This window comes from Plecotus auritus (genome assembly GCF_963455305.1).
Source record: "Plecotus auritus genome assembly, chromosome: 4".
Lineage (NCBI taxonomy): Eukaryota > Metazoa > Chordata > Mammalia > Chiroptera > Vespertilionidae > Plecotus > Plecotus auritus.
In genome coordinates, this window is record NC_137775.1 from 156,960,116 (window position 1) to 156,980,049 (window position 19,934).

Here is a 19,934-nt window from a genome sequence, read left to right on the forward strand (position 1 = left end):
TATTTTCCTTAAAATTTTATATTAAACACTAAAAATCATGTACATATCTCCATTTTATTTGCAATAAACAGTTTTTTTAAAATTAGAGGACAATTTAATTGGAAAATAAAAGAGTCAATGTGGAAAAAAATTTGAACACCATACATTATAGACTTGAAATGCATTCAAAGGACAGATTGGTGGCACCATGATGGTAGCCTCCATAAATAATTTCTTCCCCAGACATATAAAAAGTGAATGTAAATATATGTAAAATATTTTAGTGAATAAGTCTTTTTTTAAATTCATAAATTATATAGTAGTCTAGTTCATGGAAGACCATATTAATGCTAAGAAAGAAATTTTGAGTTTTTGTGTTTGTAGTCTAAAAGATAGTGAATTGCCCAGCTGGCGTGGTTCAGTGATTGAGCATAAACCTATGAACCAGGAGGTCATGGTTCAATTCCCAGTCAGGGCACATGCCCAGGTTGTGGCTTGGATCCTCATTGCAGGAGGTAGCTGATCAATGATTCACTCTCATTGTTGATGTTTCTATATCTCTCTCCCTCTCCCGTCCTCTCTGAAATCAATAAAATAAATAAAAATAAAAGATGTGAGTGAACTTTGATTGATATGGTAGGTCAAATATTTTAATAATAACATGGTGCCAATAATGCTATGCACTTTAAACCTTAATAAAAAGGCTGAAAGCAATGAAAACGCTCACCATAAAATGACATTTTAATCCCTCGGTGTACCAGTATGCCAAAATATTCCTTACAAATAATTCTATGTGAATGAATGGCTAGTGATTTTCCTAACGTTTTGTTTCTCTCTAAAGTGCAATGTAATCCAATTAAAACAAGCAAAGCAAATCATCCAAAATAACCAATTGATAAAACAACTTATTGGGTAAAAGGTTTTACTTTTCATATATTTGCTTTGTTTTCTCCATTTCAATCCTGATTTCTAAACACTGTTATAAATGTAATTCAGATTTATAATATAGGCAAATCATTTGATTTAAAACAATTTACACATATCATATATAATATTTTAATTCACAAATATCGCTACTTTAAAAAATCCTAAATTTTAAAAATCCTAAAATCTATAAATTACATTTGGAGTTGTTTTCATCACAATGGCAAATTCCCCATGAGTTCTGGACTTATGTTCAACTAGGGGCCCGGTGCACAAAATTTGTGCATGGGGGGGGCGTCCCTAAACCCGACCTGCACCCTCCCCAATCTGGGAGCCCTCAGGGGATGTCCTACTGACGGCTTAGGCCCGCTCCCCGTGGTTCTCTGCTCTCTGAGGAACTGCCTGCTTGATGCCACTGCAGGCCCTGGTGTCTGCTCTCTGTGGGGGCCTGCTTGCCCTTAGCTGCTGGGGCCAGGGGCAAGCAGGGCCCTGGTGTCTGCTCTCTGTGGGGGCCCTGCAGGGGACTACTTGCCCCTCACTGCCATGGCAAGGGGCAAGTAGGGCCCTGCTGTCTCCTCCCTGCAGTCTGCTGTCTGCTCACTCGCTGTGGGGGATGTTCCTGCCCTGCCCCCAGCTGCTCGGTGCCTGTGTGCGTAGGCCTGGAGTGGCCGGGGGTGTTCCGGGACCCTGGTCACTCCGGGTCTATGTGCGGGCCTACAGGCTCAGAGCGGCCTGTCTCCCAAGGATGCCCATCCCCACGACCCAGGCCGCTTGGCACCTGTGTATGCAAATTAGCCCGCCATCTTTGTGGGTTAATTTGCATACTCACTCCTGATTGGCTATTTATTTGTATATTCTGATTGACATAATCTTTTCTCCTCAAACCTACCTTTCAACAGGCGCTCATCATCATGCTCGGTGCGGATATGGGCCAGGCGCCCCATGCTCCGGAAGATGGCAGCATCTCTGCCCCAGTAGTCACTGTAGAGTCCAGCAAACAGTTCACTGCCTACATGGAAACATCAGTGAAAAAGGAGTCAGTGCCTGTTTCTGGATCCGAGGACTGTGTGTAAGCCACAGTTACATTAAAACTCATTAGGTTTACTATGAACACAGCCTTATGAAATTGTTATTGTTAAGGACATGCATGCTATAGTCAGTCTGTCAGTTCCATCCTGACTCTGCCACTTACCAGCTGTGTGAGCTTGGGTAAGTTGTTTAACCTCTCAGTTTCCTCATTTATAAATGGAAATAGCCCTCAAAAGGGTTAAAAGTAAAGAACTTAAAAGAGTAATTGGCACATGCTAAGACCTGCATGAGCATTTCATAAATATCCTGGTTTGATCTTATTTTACTAAACTTCTTTTAACCTTTGTATCATCACGTTATTATATTATTAATTATTATTATTTTTATTGGCATTATATGTGAGTCAGCTAACTCAAATCCATGTTTTAACAAGAAATTGTTTCCATCAACATGACTTTAATGTGGAAACTGCAAAGTCTGACAAAGTTGTATATTATCCAACTAGTTGCCATTTAATTTGTACGTTTGTTGCTTAGATAGTAAAGCTAGAGAGTTCATAATTTAATCAATCAATCAACATAATGAATGAAGTTAGCTGCGACATGTGGTGGAGGTTGCAGACTTAAAATCAGACTGACGAATACATTAATGTATACAGTATCTCAAGAAATGACAATGTGTTTTTGGAAATAGCCGGAAAGAAAGACATTCAAACAGCTTATGAGATGAGAAAGAAAAAGTTCAACAACTAGAAAAATAACGTAAGACTATAACTGGAACCCCAGAAAGACCAACACCTCTCAAGCCTAAGGACTAGGAGTCCTCTTTTGCCAAAGTGACAACAAAAGATAATCGGTGTGCTCATCACTGATGTCAGAGGCTTGGTCTGGGCCTCTGCAACTTTGATGCCCTTAATCTCTGACTAAGAAGCAACTGATAGCAGTAGATCACTGGAAATAGCCACCTCAATGTAGGGTGCTCCAATTATTTTCTTAGTGAGTGTCATATAACTCTGGTCAGGTATAAAAACACAGAGATGATGAATACACTACACTTAAAGTATTAATGCTTTTCTGTTAAATTTGGAATGTGTACACATGGCATTTAAAGTGCCTTAAAATCTAACAGAATTTAAATGAACTCTATTTCCAGTTTCACATATGTTAGCTGTATACTCAATTTTAGAATTTGAATTATTTAAGGAATAGGTACAAAAAGTTGACAACAGTATGTAAACAAAGTTTGCAAGAACTTGAGTGTCACATTTATAAATTTTATAATAAAATTTACATAATGTAAAATTTACATTTTTTTCAAAGTGAATCCTTTAAAACTTTAAAAAACTTAAATAGCTTAAATATATTTGTAAGATTTGAGAAGTAGTCAACTGAGTTATAAATGGGACACTTTGTAAGGAAGTTCATTTTCAACTTGAGTAAACTAATCTACTCTTTAAAAAATAAAGATTTTTGTTATACCAGATTTAGAAATAGAATAATGATATATAAATTGAATTCAAAGACTTAAGACAAATAAGTTTTTAGAAATGTAATTATAATAAACTTTCATTTACAAAAAAGAGAAGTAACTCTGTTTTATTGTTCTCAAAATTCACTATGGATACTTAAAAACGATATAGAATATAAATACAGGTTTCCCACAAAGAAATTTACTTTTAAACTATACATACTATTTAAAAGAAAAAGAGAGAGAGAAACAACTGGGGTAGAACATTAATAATTGGTAAATCAAGGTAAATGGTATACAAGTATAAATCTTATTCCTCTTTCAATTTTTCTTTGTATTTAAATTTTTTCAAGATAACAAATTTCATAAAATAGCTGCACTGATTGAGTTTACCCTGTTTGCTGAGAGGTGTTCTAAGAAAAATAAGAAAAAGTGAAAAACAAAGATGCTTTTCATCTAGACATAAGAAAATATAAATTGATGGAGAAAATTCTATCAAAACTGTTATTTAGCCCTGGCTGGTGTTGCTAAGTGGTTAGAGCATTGGCCTGTGCACTGCAGGGTTGAGGGTTCGATTCCCAGTCATGAGCTCCAGTATCTGGGTCGCAGGTTAGATCCCCAACCCCACTTGGGGCACCTGCAGAAGACAATCCATGTGTCTCTCTCACCTCTCTCTCTCTCTCTCTCTCTCTCTCTCTCTCTCTCTCTCTCTCTCCATATATATATATATATATATATATATATATATATATATATATATATTCTCCAATCTTCACTCCCCCTCCACTCTCTCTAAAAATCAATGGAAAAAATATCCTTGGATGAGGATTAACAACAACAACAAAAAGAAAAACCCCAACTCTCTTAAACATGTTCTTTGGTAATAGAAGGGGGAAGCAAGTAACATAATTTATGTCAAAGTAACTAGTGCTGTCTTCACCAGAAATTTTAAATCCAAAAGTGAAGAGAAAGTATTTTGAGATAAAATGCATTCAGTGGTGAGGGATATGAAGCATACGTGGGATTCTGTACTCCTTGAACGTGGATAAGAGTCATGCTGAATTCATTAAAAGGCCTTGGGGGTCATCATCTTTATGGCATTAATGAATGAGTTGGCCATGAAAGAGTTAACTATTGAACCTCCAGAGTGAGAAATTTTTTGATGTAGCTTGTTTCTAATTATTTTACTTGATTACATTTCTCATCTAAAAATAAAAAGGCCATTTTCTAAAATTTTCCTAAATGTCATTTATTTTTCTAATATGGACTGGGCTGAATGTTTAATGTATAAGGAGGAGAAGCTTTCTTTAAAATCCTGAGTTTTCTATTTCATAAGTTTTAAATATTTGATTTAATTTCCTAAAATATTCCTAGAACTTTCATACCTGAAGTTGTTGTTTTTACAGGAAACTAATCTTTATATTAGTTCACATCAATGTTATTGTACTCAGCCCAATTTCGGACGTTGTTTCAAAGTTCTACTTTGAAAAAAAATTAAGTAAATTCCACAAAGTTCACAAACAAGTACCTCTTAGAGCCACTAGATGGCAACCCTATGATACCAAATAATACTATATTCAGGGCAGGTTTTCTGCACAAAGGAATAAAAGATGATATATTACCACTTTTACCCAATTTCCCTTTTTGGTATCCAGATAAAGAAAATAGTTTGTGAATAACTCAAATAACACAATATGAACTGTATGACTTAAACATCAAAGAGGTTAAACAGGTGCTCAAATCTATATGCTATGTAAACTGAACCAAATGTGTTTCTACTAGAAATATTAGATTTTCCTCAGAAGGAAAAGAGTCTCCTTTTGTATCTTATTATCAATGTGAAGAACAAAATAAATCCATAGTAGATAATAATGATATTTGGTCAAATACTCCCCTAAGAAAAAATAAGCACTCTAATGAAAAATAATAAATTAGAATAAAGGTTTAGGCACAAATGTTACCTAACAGTAATTAAATGAGCAAAAGTACTCAACATCATTATAATTAATACTATTTATAATAAATATATTGTCTCCAGTTGAAAACTTTACTTTACAACTATAACAATTTGGTATAGTTTAGAGAAAATCTGTGAATCAATATATAGTTACTTTACTGAGAGCAAAAGTAACATCTGGATTAATCATATTTTCATGAATTAAAAAGAAAATAATGCCATCTAAATAGTAAAACAGATTTTAGAGTTTCAATGATAATATCAGAACTACCCAAGTTTTTTGTGTCCTGTGTCTATAGAGACATGATATTTAATAACTATTAGCTTAGCCAAAAAACTGGTATACAATCTATCTTGATAATCTGAATATATATAACCACTTGATTTTTATGCCATGTATTATTTTTCATTGTTAGAGTATGAGCTTCTGTTGGTAACTGATGTTTCGTTGATTTTAGGTGCTCAGGTGTGGTTATAATTAAAAAATAAAACACCTCTGCACGGTATTTTGACAGGTGAATGTCACTTATCATTGTCATGCTCAACAATAGTCTCTATGTACAGATACAAGAAATCTGGCAAACTAAGCCTCCAGCTCGAAATCTGCTGTTTGACCTTGGCAAAACCATTCAATGTCTAATGGTCTCAGTATCTGTAGGATCAGAGAGATCTATATGTGATTTCTTGAGCCTGCTAAGCTTTTATGGTCTCTCTGCTGCACACCCTCCTCCCCCGTTTTTGTTTTGTGTTGTTGTTTTTTTGCCTGAAATTCTTCACCTCCTTTCCCACTTCTCCTCCCATTTACCTGGCTATTGCCCACTTTCTTCCTTAATCCTTCCATGACCAAACTTTTGTTAGTATCATCTTAGCTTAGTATCATCATAGCTCCATGCCTATTTCCATCATATTGTTTTCTGACTATATTTTACTTAACTCCTTATATGTTTGACATTATGCCTCACTAGAATGCAGACTTCTTGATATGTCTTATATATTCTTTTGTCTCCAGTACCTTGCACTGTGTCTGGAATACAGAAAATACTCTATAAACATTTGTTGAATCAGTGAATGGCATAATCCTATATAATAAAAGCCTAATTATGCTAAGTGTCTGACCGTTTGTTCCACCGTCTGACCAGTCGCTATGATGCGCACTGATCACTAGAAGGCAGATGCTCCAACTGGTAGGTTAGCTTGCTGCTGGGGTCCAGCCGATTGGGACTGGGCGAGATGGGCTGGACACTCCCTGGAGCCCTACCGCAGTCCCTCCCTGGCCTCTAAAATATCTCTTCTAATTAATTTCCTTTCAATGTGCATGAACACATGCACCAGGCCTCTAGTGAATTAATAAATGAATATATCCAAACCTCTCTAGGTGTTTAAATAAGGAAAGCTATGAAATACAATAAGAAAAACTCAGGATAACATTCTGATTTTTCAAAACTGCTTCAGGGGGAAATATCAAAAGAAAAAACGATTAGGTATTTATATGAGTTAGAGTTTTTCCTTGAATTTTTGCTCCTCAAGAGGCCTTGTTATTTAATTATTTTAATTCATGAATATAAGGATTCTATTTTCTTCTACTTGTTCCCAATACTTTCAGCTCCCAAAAAACTGTGTCTACACTAAATTGTCTATATGAAAAAATGATAGTTATTGACTCCTGGCAATATATAGAAATAATTCCACTGTAAATAATTATAAGTTGAAATGCATAATTAAAATACTTTTGTACATAATACTTTTTTTATAACACAAACTCTATTTGAAGTTTTAGTTAAGAGTACTGCATTGCCTTAATATTTTATGGAACTTTCCACTTGCTTTGTTCGTGGACTTTTTAATCAGTCAATTGGAGACTTTATTCACTATATTGAAAATATCGATCTCAAGTGTTTAGTGAGAAAAATTCACAGTAGTTTCTTATGCCCTTCTTATCTTCTTATGGTTTACTTAAGCATTTCTTCTATTTATGCTGTAAATGTCTCCAAATCTAATGTGAAATACATTTGCCTCATGGTAAGCACGCGGTTAAAGGCTGATTTAACTGCCTCATTTTATAACTGAACTGTATAATTTTGTTAGAAAATTATTCTACTTTAGATGCACTATTTTGCAGAATGACTATGACATGCGTAACTGCAGACAGAAACAAAACACACTTGGGAAGATAAATACGGGTAAAAATGATCCATATAATCCATCATCCCAGTTCCCCCTCAGAATTGCTTAGAATGCTGAAAGAAACGGAAAAGAATGTGTTGTGTATTGTTTTTAGTTATGTAGTTGCTGTTTGGGCTTTTGTTTGTCTTATTTTGGCAGATCACCAGCACTAGCTATCAACGTTAAGAAGGTGGTTCCTGAGGCCTGAATGAAGAAGGAAAATGTTCTGAGCCTCTTCATTGGCATCTGCCGGAACCCTGAGATTTCTTGGTGGCAAACCGGTGAGATTGATACTGACATGGTCAAATAAGATCCCTAAGGGAGAGAATGTCAATGGGGAATTGAAGGGTAGAATTTCTTTTCTTCTAACTTTTTATTTTGTTTTGAAGAAACCTTAAGCAAAGTATTCAAATAGTTCCTTGGGGACTAACAGTTATGGCCAGAAGCAACAGTAAGCATGTGGATAACTGGCATTCTGCCAAATCTGAGAGCAGCAGTCTGTGATAAGAAATTACAGATATTCTTTAGGGATAGAGACATGGTAGGGAGTAACTTTTAAGTCTAAGTTTCTATAAAGTTGCAATGAATTCAAGACACAAGCCAGCATGTTCACTTGTTACAATTATAAAGGCTGTAATTATGAAGACATATTTTACCTTAATTTAATTTTTTAAATTTATTTTTCTATAATATTAAGTTATATTTTGTGGGAAGAGGATCCATTTATAACTCTGCCCTGAGTTATATTTAAACTAAACATTTATTTATAAAAAAAGGTTTAATGATATTAAGAGCTTGAAATAATCACTTAATTTTTCACTGCATGTATTCCAACTTCCTTTCATTCAATCAACATCTACCATTAATTAACAGAATTTGTAAGAGGAGACATATTCACAAAAGTCTCATTATTACAGATAAAAGTGCAGGAAGAAAATTTCAGTGGCTGTAAACTTTTGTTGATTTATTTCCTGAAAATAGTAATATAGGACAAAAAAAAAACCATAAAAAGAAAATGTTAGTGACTGTGACATATTTTATTAGTGGTTACTTGTTGAAATAATTTTCAGTAAGTCTTTAATTTAAGGAGTACCTTAAAAATATACCAACCACAAAGCTCATACTTTCAAAGCAAAGTGGTGTTAAAAGGTACATGGCAAATTAGAGTGGTCTATTCCCCCCAAACTAGTAACATGTAACACGAATGTTAGTACACCTCAGGTGTGGTAGGTATTAAGTTATGCCTGGAACTGACAATACAAATCTAGCTCAGAATGAAATGTGTTAAAAACATGGTAATAGAATGGACAAGGCAAAATATAAGAGAAATCATAAAGTTACCGAAGATGTTATCAACATAATAAGGAGGATATTGCAACTATGCATCATATATCATTGATTAAAAGAGTCAGCTATTATTTTTTCTTCTGGCCAGAATAACATGTAACATATAGAAAATGTCTCCTGAATTTTAATATCATTGCTTCAACAATATTCATTGCTTCAACAATCTTTTACAAACCAGGTTCTACTGTTTTGTATACTTAAAACTACTTTAAATATGATATTAGTAATCACAGTAGGGGATAAATGTGGTTAAACATTTAGAAATATTACTCCTAGGATATGAACTTACATGCCACCAAAATAAATTATATTAATACTGACTTTTGAAGAGTAACCCTAATTAATAGATAATTTCATTTTTCATGTTGATTGGTTTCTGAACATACAGAACATAGCTCAATAAGGATCTTGTTTTGCACTTTAACTTCTGTTTCACATAGAATCATTACAAGTTATTAACATTTTACTAGTAAATTAAATTACAAGTTTAATGAAAATGTATTTGTTAACTTGTTTCACCTAGCAAATAATCTTCATTCTTTATTCAATTTTACAGTAAGATTTTACTCCATGTCAATGGAATCTAAGGTAAGTGAAATAAAACAATGTATCTAAAGTTAAGAAATTATAAAAATGTCTCTGATTTGCAAGCACATTTTTTTTTCTTTGAGAGCCTTGGTAGCTTTAGGAGTTTTGCTACAAATTCAAGTTGTTTTTTTTTTTTCTTCTTATGAAAGTATATCTTAATGTGAGCAGGCATTATATGTTAAGTTTTACCTATGACTTACAAAGAAACAAAGAAGGAGCAACGGTCTAAAGATGGTCATCGTTTTGCTAGAGTCTTGTCCTAACCCATCAGCAGAGAACATGTGTGGTCAGAAAATACCACATTAATGCATTCTTTCCCTGTCATAGTAAGCTACCTTGAGCTTGCCAAATTCCAACACAGGTAGCTCCATTTTCTTCCAGCCCAAATTCCTGCTGCTTTTTCAATTAGGTAAGTTATTTCTACTTCCTCTCTTTTTAAAGAGTTGCTGCCTGACATAGGTTATCAGGTTTCCATCCCAGTGGCTGCTGCATTTCCACAGTGAGTGAATGATCTCTCAGAGGTACTTTGGGATGAAAGCTAGTGGATAAAATGTGAAGAATTATATTTTTATTTCTTCTCTTTGGAGGGATTATTCTATAACTTTCGTGTTTAGCTTGGAGAGCCCTTATGATTTGATTTCTCTTCTGAAGAAGTGAAACAGCCACCCAGATGGTAAGTATTTCACATTTCAGCAGAGTGTAATTTGATTTGGAAGTTCAATGAAACTCACTTGGAAATGTCTCTCCAGTAATATTTCCCCTCTTAAAAAATTCGGTTTTAAATTTCTTGTTTCACGCATAAACAAGCTCCAGGGAGTCTGAATGGTGAGTGGCAAGGTAGGAAAAGAAATTATTTTGAACAATTTAAATAAATCATTAAAAATAAATGATGTTCTAATCTTTGTAGGATTTCACTATACAACTGCTGTGTAACTTTTGACTTTCAATACCATTTGTAACATTCTTATAAGTAATATCCTAAAATTTATTTTGTTTTGTCGCTTCTTTAGGAACCCTAGTGAGTGTTCCATTCAGTCAATATTTATAGGAGTTCTTTTCTGTACAAGATATTGTATGGTAAAATAAATGTGATAGTCTCTTTCAATCAGACATTCAAATCTTAAATAGCTGCAGCTAGAAATCAATAAAACATTAGGAAAAATTGAATGAGTCTATCAAATGCATGTAAATTGATTTTATGCTGCCAATCTACTAGGAATTTCTAATGTTTATGGATCTGGCATTCTCATTCCTATGGTTTTGATTCCTACAAAGTCTGAATTGACATAGGCAACTCTATTCCCATATTAAAGACCTCACTTCCTCAATATTCTGTTTACTTACACATACCACACATGTATACACACACAGAGGTTAATAGAGGAACTCAATATATCTTAAAAATGATTTCTTTACAATTTTATATTCTTTAAAAAATTACATCTCTTTATTCAAGCCCCCGAGGAACTTAATTATTGTGTGAAATTATCATCTTACAGCTCTTTCAAATTGTAAAACTGGAATAGATGAAACTTTCCCTATTAATTAAAGCTAACATAAGATGGAGACGTGTAGGGAGTGAGATGTAAGGCCCATCAAAATCAATTGTCTGGGATAAGTTCAGGCAACACATAGTCTGTAGAATGCACAGAAACATCTATATGAGCTCTAAATCAAGCATACGATATTTTGATTAATCATCAGTTTTACTATTGATTTAAAATAGGGAGTCTCTACATGTTGTTTATACATTCTAATTTTCTGCAAATAGGCTGGCCTTACATTAGCATGTAATTCTAAGTGTTGCAAATGACATAACAGGAATTTGTACATCGTTCTATACCTACAGTACATGAGAACCTCTCAACACTGAAAAATCAGAATGATCCCTAATAGCAACTATGTTACATGTCAGAGATCACCCTCTGCAATCTTACCATTGGGAACTCATCCATCTGTACCATCATAGTGCTGCAGTACTTTAACAAGTGTGCCACTTTAAACCCAAATAGTATAAGAGAAAAAAAATAGTATTGTGCTGTGTCTTAAGTAAGGTTCTTCATCGAATTAAATTGAATCAAACTGAAATCTACAGACATGGCCAGCTTATTCTATTATTCCAATGTGGACCTTCAGTGATCATGTGAGCTGGTTGACTTCTATTGTTTACATTCTAGATTAACAGGAATTTTTATAAATAACTTTGAAGTTTTCAATTAGGATGACTTTCTGTTGAATTCTACTGAAACAGAGAAAGGCACCAAGAAAAGACTATTAAAAGTTCCCATAAAATCATGGAAAAACTAAAATATAAAGAATTAACATAAGCTAAAATAGTTTCTCTAGCTAAATTTTTTATAAAATATTCATGTAATTGAATTTTGAACAATACATGGTACAGTACAAAATATCTTATATCGGGTGTTAAGTGACAATTTGTGTTTTCAGAATGAGACACACATATTTCAAAGCTGTTGCACCTATTTTACAGTCAAATTGGCTCAAGTTAGCATGACTTGAAGTTTAATATCATCACTCCCAGCACAAACAGATAGATATGACAAAGCAACAGGCACAAGGAAATACCAAAAGAATACAACTGAAGTTTCAAAATCGATAAGTCTAGCATCTGATGTCTGCTGCAGCAATAATTACCAATTAAAGTGGAGATGAAGGAGGAGTTGGGATCAAAAGGACACCTGCCCCTTCCTCTCTCAGACCTGTGTGATTCCAGGTGAAACAGGGGATCCTTGAAAGAAAACCAAAAATACCATTATGTTTATACCAACTTTAGTAAGAATTGCTTACATAAGTATATTAACCTTAATTATTTACAAAACAGGTACTGTAAATAGGGCACTGGGCAGTAACATCAAGTTATTTAGGAATTAATTGGGTTTTACAAATAAATGCATGGGTTTTGCAGTCACATATGGGTTTTCTCACTCCTCCTAAAAAGTGCAGGCGATAAAATGAATGAAATTAGTAGTTTTTATCACTTGACCAGCGAGTATTAATTATTCTGAGATGTGTCAGTCGAATATTCCAAAGGAATGAAAACCTGCTGAAAAAAGGTCACTAATAAGAAGATTCAGTGATAAACATGGAAATGGGCTTTTATTCCATAAGACCATTATTGATTTTTTCCAATAGTCTGTAAAGGAAGTTAATAAAAATTTCCATCAATAATCTGAAATATTTATTTTCAATCATTTTTATTCTTCATCACATATTCTTTGTGTAGACATCTAAAACTTAATAATTTAGAGAATGATTACTGCATAATTGTTTGAATATATTTGTGTAAATACATATCACACTGTGAGCAATATTTCAGTCTGGCTTAACACAAATGAGGTATTAAAATCAATAGTTCCATGAAAAACTACTACTTTATTGGTTCCTATTGCAAGCACATTGCCACAGAAATTTTCTTGGAATGTTCTCAGATTTCAAAATTTTCAGTAGCAGATTTTTTTAGTTACTGTCCATTCATTGTGCTATAGATGGTTTAGATAAAAAAAAATTTAGCTTGGGAAAGTGACAATAACATTTAATATTGAAAATCTGGTAGAAAAAAAATTACAGTTGACCCTTGAAAAACATGGGGTTTGGGGGACCTACATCCCAACCTCCATGCAATTGAAAATCTACCCAGAACTTTCTATAGTCAGTCCTCTGCATCCACAGATTCCCAACGACAGGTCAAAAATAGAGTTGGTGCTTAATTTTTAAAAAAATCCAGGTATAGGTGGACCCGTTCAGTTCAAGCCTGGTTTATTCAAGGGCCAATTGCACTTTGCAATAGAATATTGGTGATCCTGCCCATTGTGGCGTGTATCCCATATGTGAATCAGGAACCTATAAACAATCCTAGATTCCTGAGTAACCTCCGGGAATTGCACGCATTTCTCACAAACTTGATCTTAACTTTCCTAGCCACCCCAATTACTCCACTTTATTGTTTCTATCCTTATATTGCCATTCTTACTGGACACGCTTTCCTCTTTCTCTAGATCATATCCTAAAATCGCCATTCTGATTCTGCCTTTCCGAAGGCTTTCTGGTAAATGCAGAGTTCACCTGTAACCCTCCAGTCGTATCTTTGGAATTAAACCACAGCCTATAGAACAGATATGTCCTCTTAACCCAGAGTGTAACTAAACTGATATTTTAAGCAAAAAAAAAAAAAGTGTTACCTATTTAGACACTTTACATAAATTAGTAGAGTGTAAGAATCCCTATAAATCATCTGAGACATTTTTGTGTTCACTTCCATACAGATAAAAATTTGCAATGACATGACAAGAAAACTTTTGTTCAAATGAGATATAATTATTGGTCTACCCAGCTAATGCCTATGCTGAAGGGCTTTCATTAAATTTGGGAAACAGATCCATAGCATTACACAGAGGAGGAAGTGATCCAGTCTAGGAATATAACAATTGCTTGTCACTGTCACTATATAAACAGTTGGAAAAATAGGTAGGGTATACATATGTTCTAATATAGTTACATGTCCAAATGCTTGGATATGAAGCTGTTTAAGGGATATACTGAACTTCGTTTTTTTATTGAGCTTTTGTCCCATGATTTTAGAACAGAGGCTTTCTTTACCTCATTAAGCTGCATATGACTGAAAGATACACTGACCCAATTCACCTTAATTCCTTAGGACTCAATAGATTACGTTTGCAACTTTATTCAACTGAGGTGTGAAAATTGGTAAAGAGAAGTACAAAGGAAATATTTACCATACTGAGTAGTACTGATACTATGATGGAAGGCAGGCAAATTCCAAACTTTTATTGCTTTATTTTGCATAGATCAAGATAACTTCGAGATTAACTACAAATTCAAATCTAAAGTTTCTCACATTATTTTGAAAGTTCAATGTGGTCTTAAATGCAGTGTATAATTTAGTACACAATCCTATAAAATACTAAAATGCGAGAAATATAATTTTCTTCCATGAAGTGGAATTTAACAACCAAACCAAACAGAAAACTTGAGGCATGATGACACTGTCAGTGACCCCAAAGGAATCGAGTTTATGGTTCAAGGACTGTGTAATGCTGGTGTTTAACCCTATTGAGAACGTTGGTCACGACTTACCCTGGCTTTCCATTATCTATGTTTTAACAGCTGGAATTTCTGCCTGAGTTATGTGGCTTAAATTTACAAGACATCACTAGCATTAACAGTGCGGGCTGTACTTTTTGTTTTGGTGTAATATGGAGACGTTTTTCAATAGGTCCTCCTATGCTTGAGAGAAAGCAGGACATCTAGGTTACAAATGTTCACAGACACGTGTGCTTTTCAGAAAAAAATGTTTGTAAAGAATAAATGGTATATCTTCCCAGGAGAATTTTCCCCTTTAGGCCTTGAGGAAAGTCCTCAGAACTCAGCAAGCCTATTGTAAGTTATTTTTAATAGGTGCGAGTCCCTGTATGTCAGGCGTTAAATACCAGTTAAACAAAATGAGAATTTCCCATCTGTGAGATGTCCAAAGTAAATTAGAACATTACAAATACTGAAAAACAAATAATCACCTATTATATTAGCTATTTCTAATGACTAGAGAAAAAGTAAAATATACAAGGCTCATACACATATATCTGTCAACAATGAAAACAAAACAAAGATGCAGTTTTGGTACATACATGTCTAGAATAAATAACCATAATATGCACTTTATTTATTATTATTATTTTTAATCCTCACCCGAGGATATTTTCCTATTGATTTTTAGGAAGAGTAGAAGAGAGAGGGAAAGACAGAGAGAAATATTGATGTGAGAGAAACACATTGATTGGTTGCCTCCCACAGGAGCCCAACCAGGGCCCAGGCGGAGAAGGAGCCTGCAACCAAGGTACATGCCCTTGACCAGGATCGAACCCAGGACCCCTCTGCTTGCAGGCTGACACTCTATTCACTGATCCAAACTGGCTAGGGACATAATATGCACTTTAATTCTTAATTGAATAGCTATTTAATAATCTGTATCACAATTAAATTTTGAATATGATTTGCTTCTTTACCATTTTTTTTTCACTTTTTTATGCCAAGCAATAAATAAATTATTAAAAAAAATTTGAAAAATGTCATAAAGACTGAATAAACAAAGAGGGAAAAAGTGCAAAAGGGGAATAAAGTTGTTAGTAATTGTTTTTCATTTTAATTTCTTTTATTTTCACATTTTTTCTCTAAAAATAATACACTTTATTTTTAATGCTTTAAATTTAGAGAGCATTCTTGATGAGTCCCACCATCCAATCAAAACTGAGTAGCACAATCTGATAGACTTTCTTTAAAAGTTCAATACATGATACTACCCATAGCTCTTTAACTACATTGTCCCTTTGGGAAAAGTGAATTCAATCTTCCTATGCTCTACAACACTAACTCATACTTAATGGGAAAATGATGCTGAAAAATTATTTTACAGATATTCTCCAAGACTCTTCCAGGAAAAACTTCTTTCATGGACCATACTATGTATCTTTGCTGCATTATCCCCCACTGCATTGTGATTATGTTCATAGAATAATTCAACAAACACTCAAGAAGCCTATATGTGCTAAGTATTCAGTCAATATTGAACTTAAGAAGCATGATCCATACTACTTAATTTAAACCACATAAAAATTAAGCAAAGAAACCTTTCTAATTGCCAACTTAACAAATAGCAAAGTCAAAATGAAAAGGTCACTAAAAATACTATATAAAATGCCAAAAATTTTAGTGAATATAACTATGTATGCCTATTTTTTGAACAGTTGTGAACATGCTATCCAGTACAGAAATTTTAGGGTGAATTTGTAGAAAAAAGTGGTAGTAGTAATTACTTGTTCAATGTAAACTTCTGATTTCCTATATACACTGTATAATAAAATAACTGGCACAGCATGTCCAGTAAGCAGTTGAATTGAACTGTACCTGTTTCTTAGATAAAATATATGATATAGATATCATTTTATTTGTATATATAATAATCTATATGTATTTAATAAAAGTGAGCATTTAATATGTACAATATTAAACCGGAGATATTAATCTGAAATTATTATTTACTATTAAATTAATATTTATTTAATATTAACATTAAAATATTAAATAGGAGAATGCTAGAAATAATGAATAAATATTGATGTATACTTTCAAAAATTTAACTGAAGAAGGGAGGTCTTTAGACATTTACACATGGGAAGAAATGGACCATACCGACTCCCGTTAGCTTTATGATCTAGACTTTTCTTCGGTATGCTTTCCCTGTCCACCTTCTCTGGGCTTGACTATTTTCACTGTTATTCTGACCACACACAATGAAACCAGAATCAAAATTCTTTTTTGAGGACAAAGCTGCTTTTTATAAAACTATGAATGTCTACTTTTCATGGGAAGGAAGTCATAGCGCCCTTTTACTATGCAGAACTATCCCTCATTTCTGTGTCCTTATTCCCTTTCACTTGGACACATTTGAAAACTCCTCAATTCTATGAGTGTTCTTACTCCTGACTGAGTCATACATGATCACAAAGGATCACAGTCCTGTGCGAGAAAGTAAAGAACTGCTGGTAAAAGGAAAAATAAACCCACCATCTGCACAGTAAGAACTGGACAGCTGCAAGGGAAAGGACACTTTTTGTGACAAATGATTTGCCATTCCACCCTGGCTGGGACCAGACAGCTCTTGGAGTTAAGTAGTGTCAACAGAGGCAATTATGGAAAACAGGGTTATGGTATAATGTCTTTCATGGTTATCAGAGGAGTCTGGCTATGTGATTCCTGGCTTTTTCTCATGGAAAGAGTAAATATGCTTACAAAGAAATGTATCCACACCGTAGTAACCTATGTAGTTAGAGATGAGAATTCCAAAATTATTTTCCAAGCTGATAAGAATTAAACGCTTTCTGATTTTTTAATTGCCAGTCTAATTCGCTGGATACTTAAAATGGGAAACCCTGCCCATGACCTGGTCCTCAGTATGACAGTGTGTTCCACCTTTCTTCTCGCATCTCAGTCCTCCCTTTATCAAACCTCAAAAATTAGCTTATTACACAAAAGTAAAAAGGGATGCAAGCATTTCTTAGCATGTTTTTGTATGATTATTCTGGAGGCTCATGCCTGTAGATATAGAATAAGGTAGAACTATAATAAAATTAAAAGACATCCGGCATGTTTTACTAGGACCACATGACCAAAGACAGCAGAATGTCGAATAAACAGAACCTAACATAAGCTCCGTATGACATTTCAATGTGCACTTCAATTCAGTGTACGCTTTAGTCCTGTGTGAACAGCGCTGTGTGAGGTGCTGCAAAGGTAATAATTCATTTCTGCAGAGCACTTAACAAGCTACAAAACAGTTACCCAAATGTTCTTATCGTTCATGAAGTCTTTAAGATATGTATTTAAATGTAATGATGCTCCAAAAAACATCACGGGACAGGAATTGTGTCTTCTGGATTCCAGGTAGGGAAACACAATTAGTATAATGCGTAGCTCAATGTGAAAAGTCTTATAATGAGGTACAAACAATGAGGAGTATAGGAAATTAGAACCTAATTCTAATTTTGGGGGTAGAATGGTCTGGGTTGAGAGAGACAATGGTGATATTCTGGGATGTTTTTCTTAAGGAAACCAAAAATCAGTTGATTAAGATTTATATTAGGAACACTACATCTCAAGTATTGTGCTAACAACCTTATTTAGTTGTTTATTTATTTTTACTACAACCTTATGAGACAGATAATTTTATCCTCATTTTACAAATAAAGTTTCTGAAGCTCAGCGATATTAAACTTAGCCAAATCCACGCAGCTAGCAACAGAAAGATCTAATGCCCGTTTCTTACCCACTCTCCTGTAAGAGGGCATTTTAGAAGTAGAACAAAACATTTCATTCAAGGCTGCGATAAAGGGCTGGGTAAAAAAGAAGGGAGTAGCTCTGACTGACTGGAACCAGACTTGTACAGGGGCAGTTTAATAAGCGGGAGGAGAGAAGACTGAGAAAGTACATTAGAGCCAGCCTGTGAAGGACACCGGCTTTCTGAGATGAGACATTTAGACTTCTTTCAGATGACATGCAGGGGTAAATCATGAACGCTTTAAAAAGACCAATTGTTTCACAAGGTTCATTTGACAGGAGAGAAATAGCTGGACTGAAAAGCAAGTGAAAACTGTAAGGAAGCTAGTGGCAGTACTCAGGGATAACCATGGTTCTGGCAGGAGGACGGAGCAGGAATGGATTGGAAAGTTAATTTAAAGGTATAGCTGAAAGGATTCCACCACTGATTCAACTTAGAGAAAAGCTAGGTTGCGGTAAGGAGCACAGTAAAAAGGAATGAAAGGAAAGGTGCTTAAGGAAACATGATAAATTTCATATTAAGAATGTGTTTGACTAACAAATTTTTAAATGACAGGGAATACCAGAAAGGCAACATATGAGATTTTAAAAAAAATGTTAGGACGAGGAATTCAGATTTGTGAAAGGACATGTGATGGCAATAGTTGATGCCAATGGAGAAGATAAAGAAATCAGATGATGACAACACTGCTGGTGGCGATGCTGATAGCTGACAATTATATAACTTTTATTATTCACCAGGCACTACTATAGGTGCTTTACTGATATGAATCCAATCCTCACCTCACCCCTATACACGAAGTACTAGAACAAGCTCAGGCAGGAAGAGGAGGACTGACTTGCTCTACATTACAGTCAGGAGGAGACTGGGGTTAAGCCTACAGGTGTGGAATTACTATGGGTAGATAGAAAGGTAGATATAGATATACATAGATGTAGATATAGATGTTTATCTGTGAGCCACTATCATCAGTTTAGGTTGTTTCATTCCAGAGAGAGAAAGGTCTAAAAGACACAACCCATTGTGCTAGTGGTAATTTAGTCTGGGGAAGGGACTGAGATTGGGAAAACATTGAAAAAAAAATATTTGTCTCTATATTTTGAATTCCTTACAAAGAAGAAGGCAATGACTTGTATGACTACAAATGACTGAAATAATATCATTATTTACATAGTAAGTCAATATATCATTAAAGAGGAAAATGTAGAATATAAATATAAAAGCTAAGAATAATGATTTTTCATAACCCTACTATTAAGGGACAACCACTGTTGAAGCTATATTTCCTTCCAGTCTTTGTAACATTTTTGATATCTTATCTCATAGAGCTCATGTTGAGTTTTACTTGGGTGTCAAATCTTACATTCTTTCTCAATTACTTTTAAAAGTACACTTTAATCCCCATTGCTATGATATTTTAGCTATAGAAACTTTTCTTGTAAAATGTGTATTATCTCAACTGTGATTTGGTCACCTGAGGGGAAAGAAATGGGTGTCCTACAGAAAGTCCTGAAAGAAAACACCATTAACGCAGGTTTTGTTTACTTTTCTTCTTTCTTCTTGTGTTTGCCAAAGCTGCTACACTGGGGGTCAGTTTCTTGTATGTCTTTG

The 19,934-nt window shown here is 34.3% G+C and overlaps 1 protein-coding gene across 1 annotated transcript in view; it reads right to left on the bottom strand.

Moving 5' to 3' along the window:
* Window positions 1-19,934, bottom strand: part of SEMA3E (semaphorin 3E) — a 231,041-nt gene that overhangs the window by 54,189 nt on the left and 156,918 nt on the right. Inside the window, exons 5-6 of the mRNA XM_080663867.1 lie at window positions 12,110-12,203; window positions 1,793-1,912 (exon numbers count right to left, since the gene is read on the bottom strand). Of these exons, the coding sequence (XP_080519993.1) occupies window positions 1,793-1,912; window positions 12,110-12,203 (214 nt within the window). The remainder of the gene's footprint in view (window positions 1-1,792; window positions 1,913-12,109; window positions 12,204-19,934) is intronic.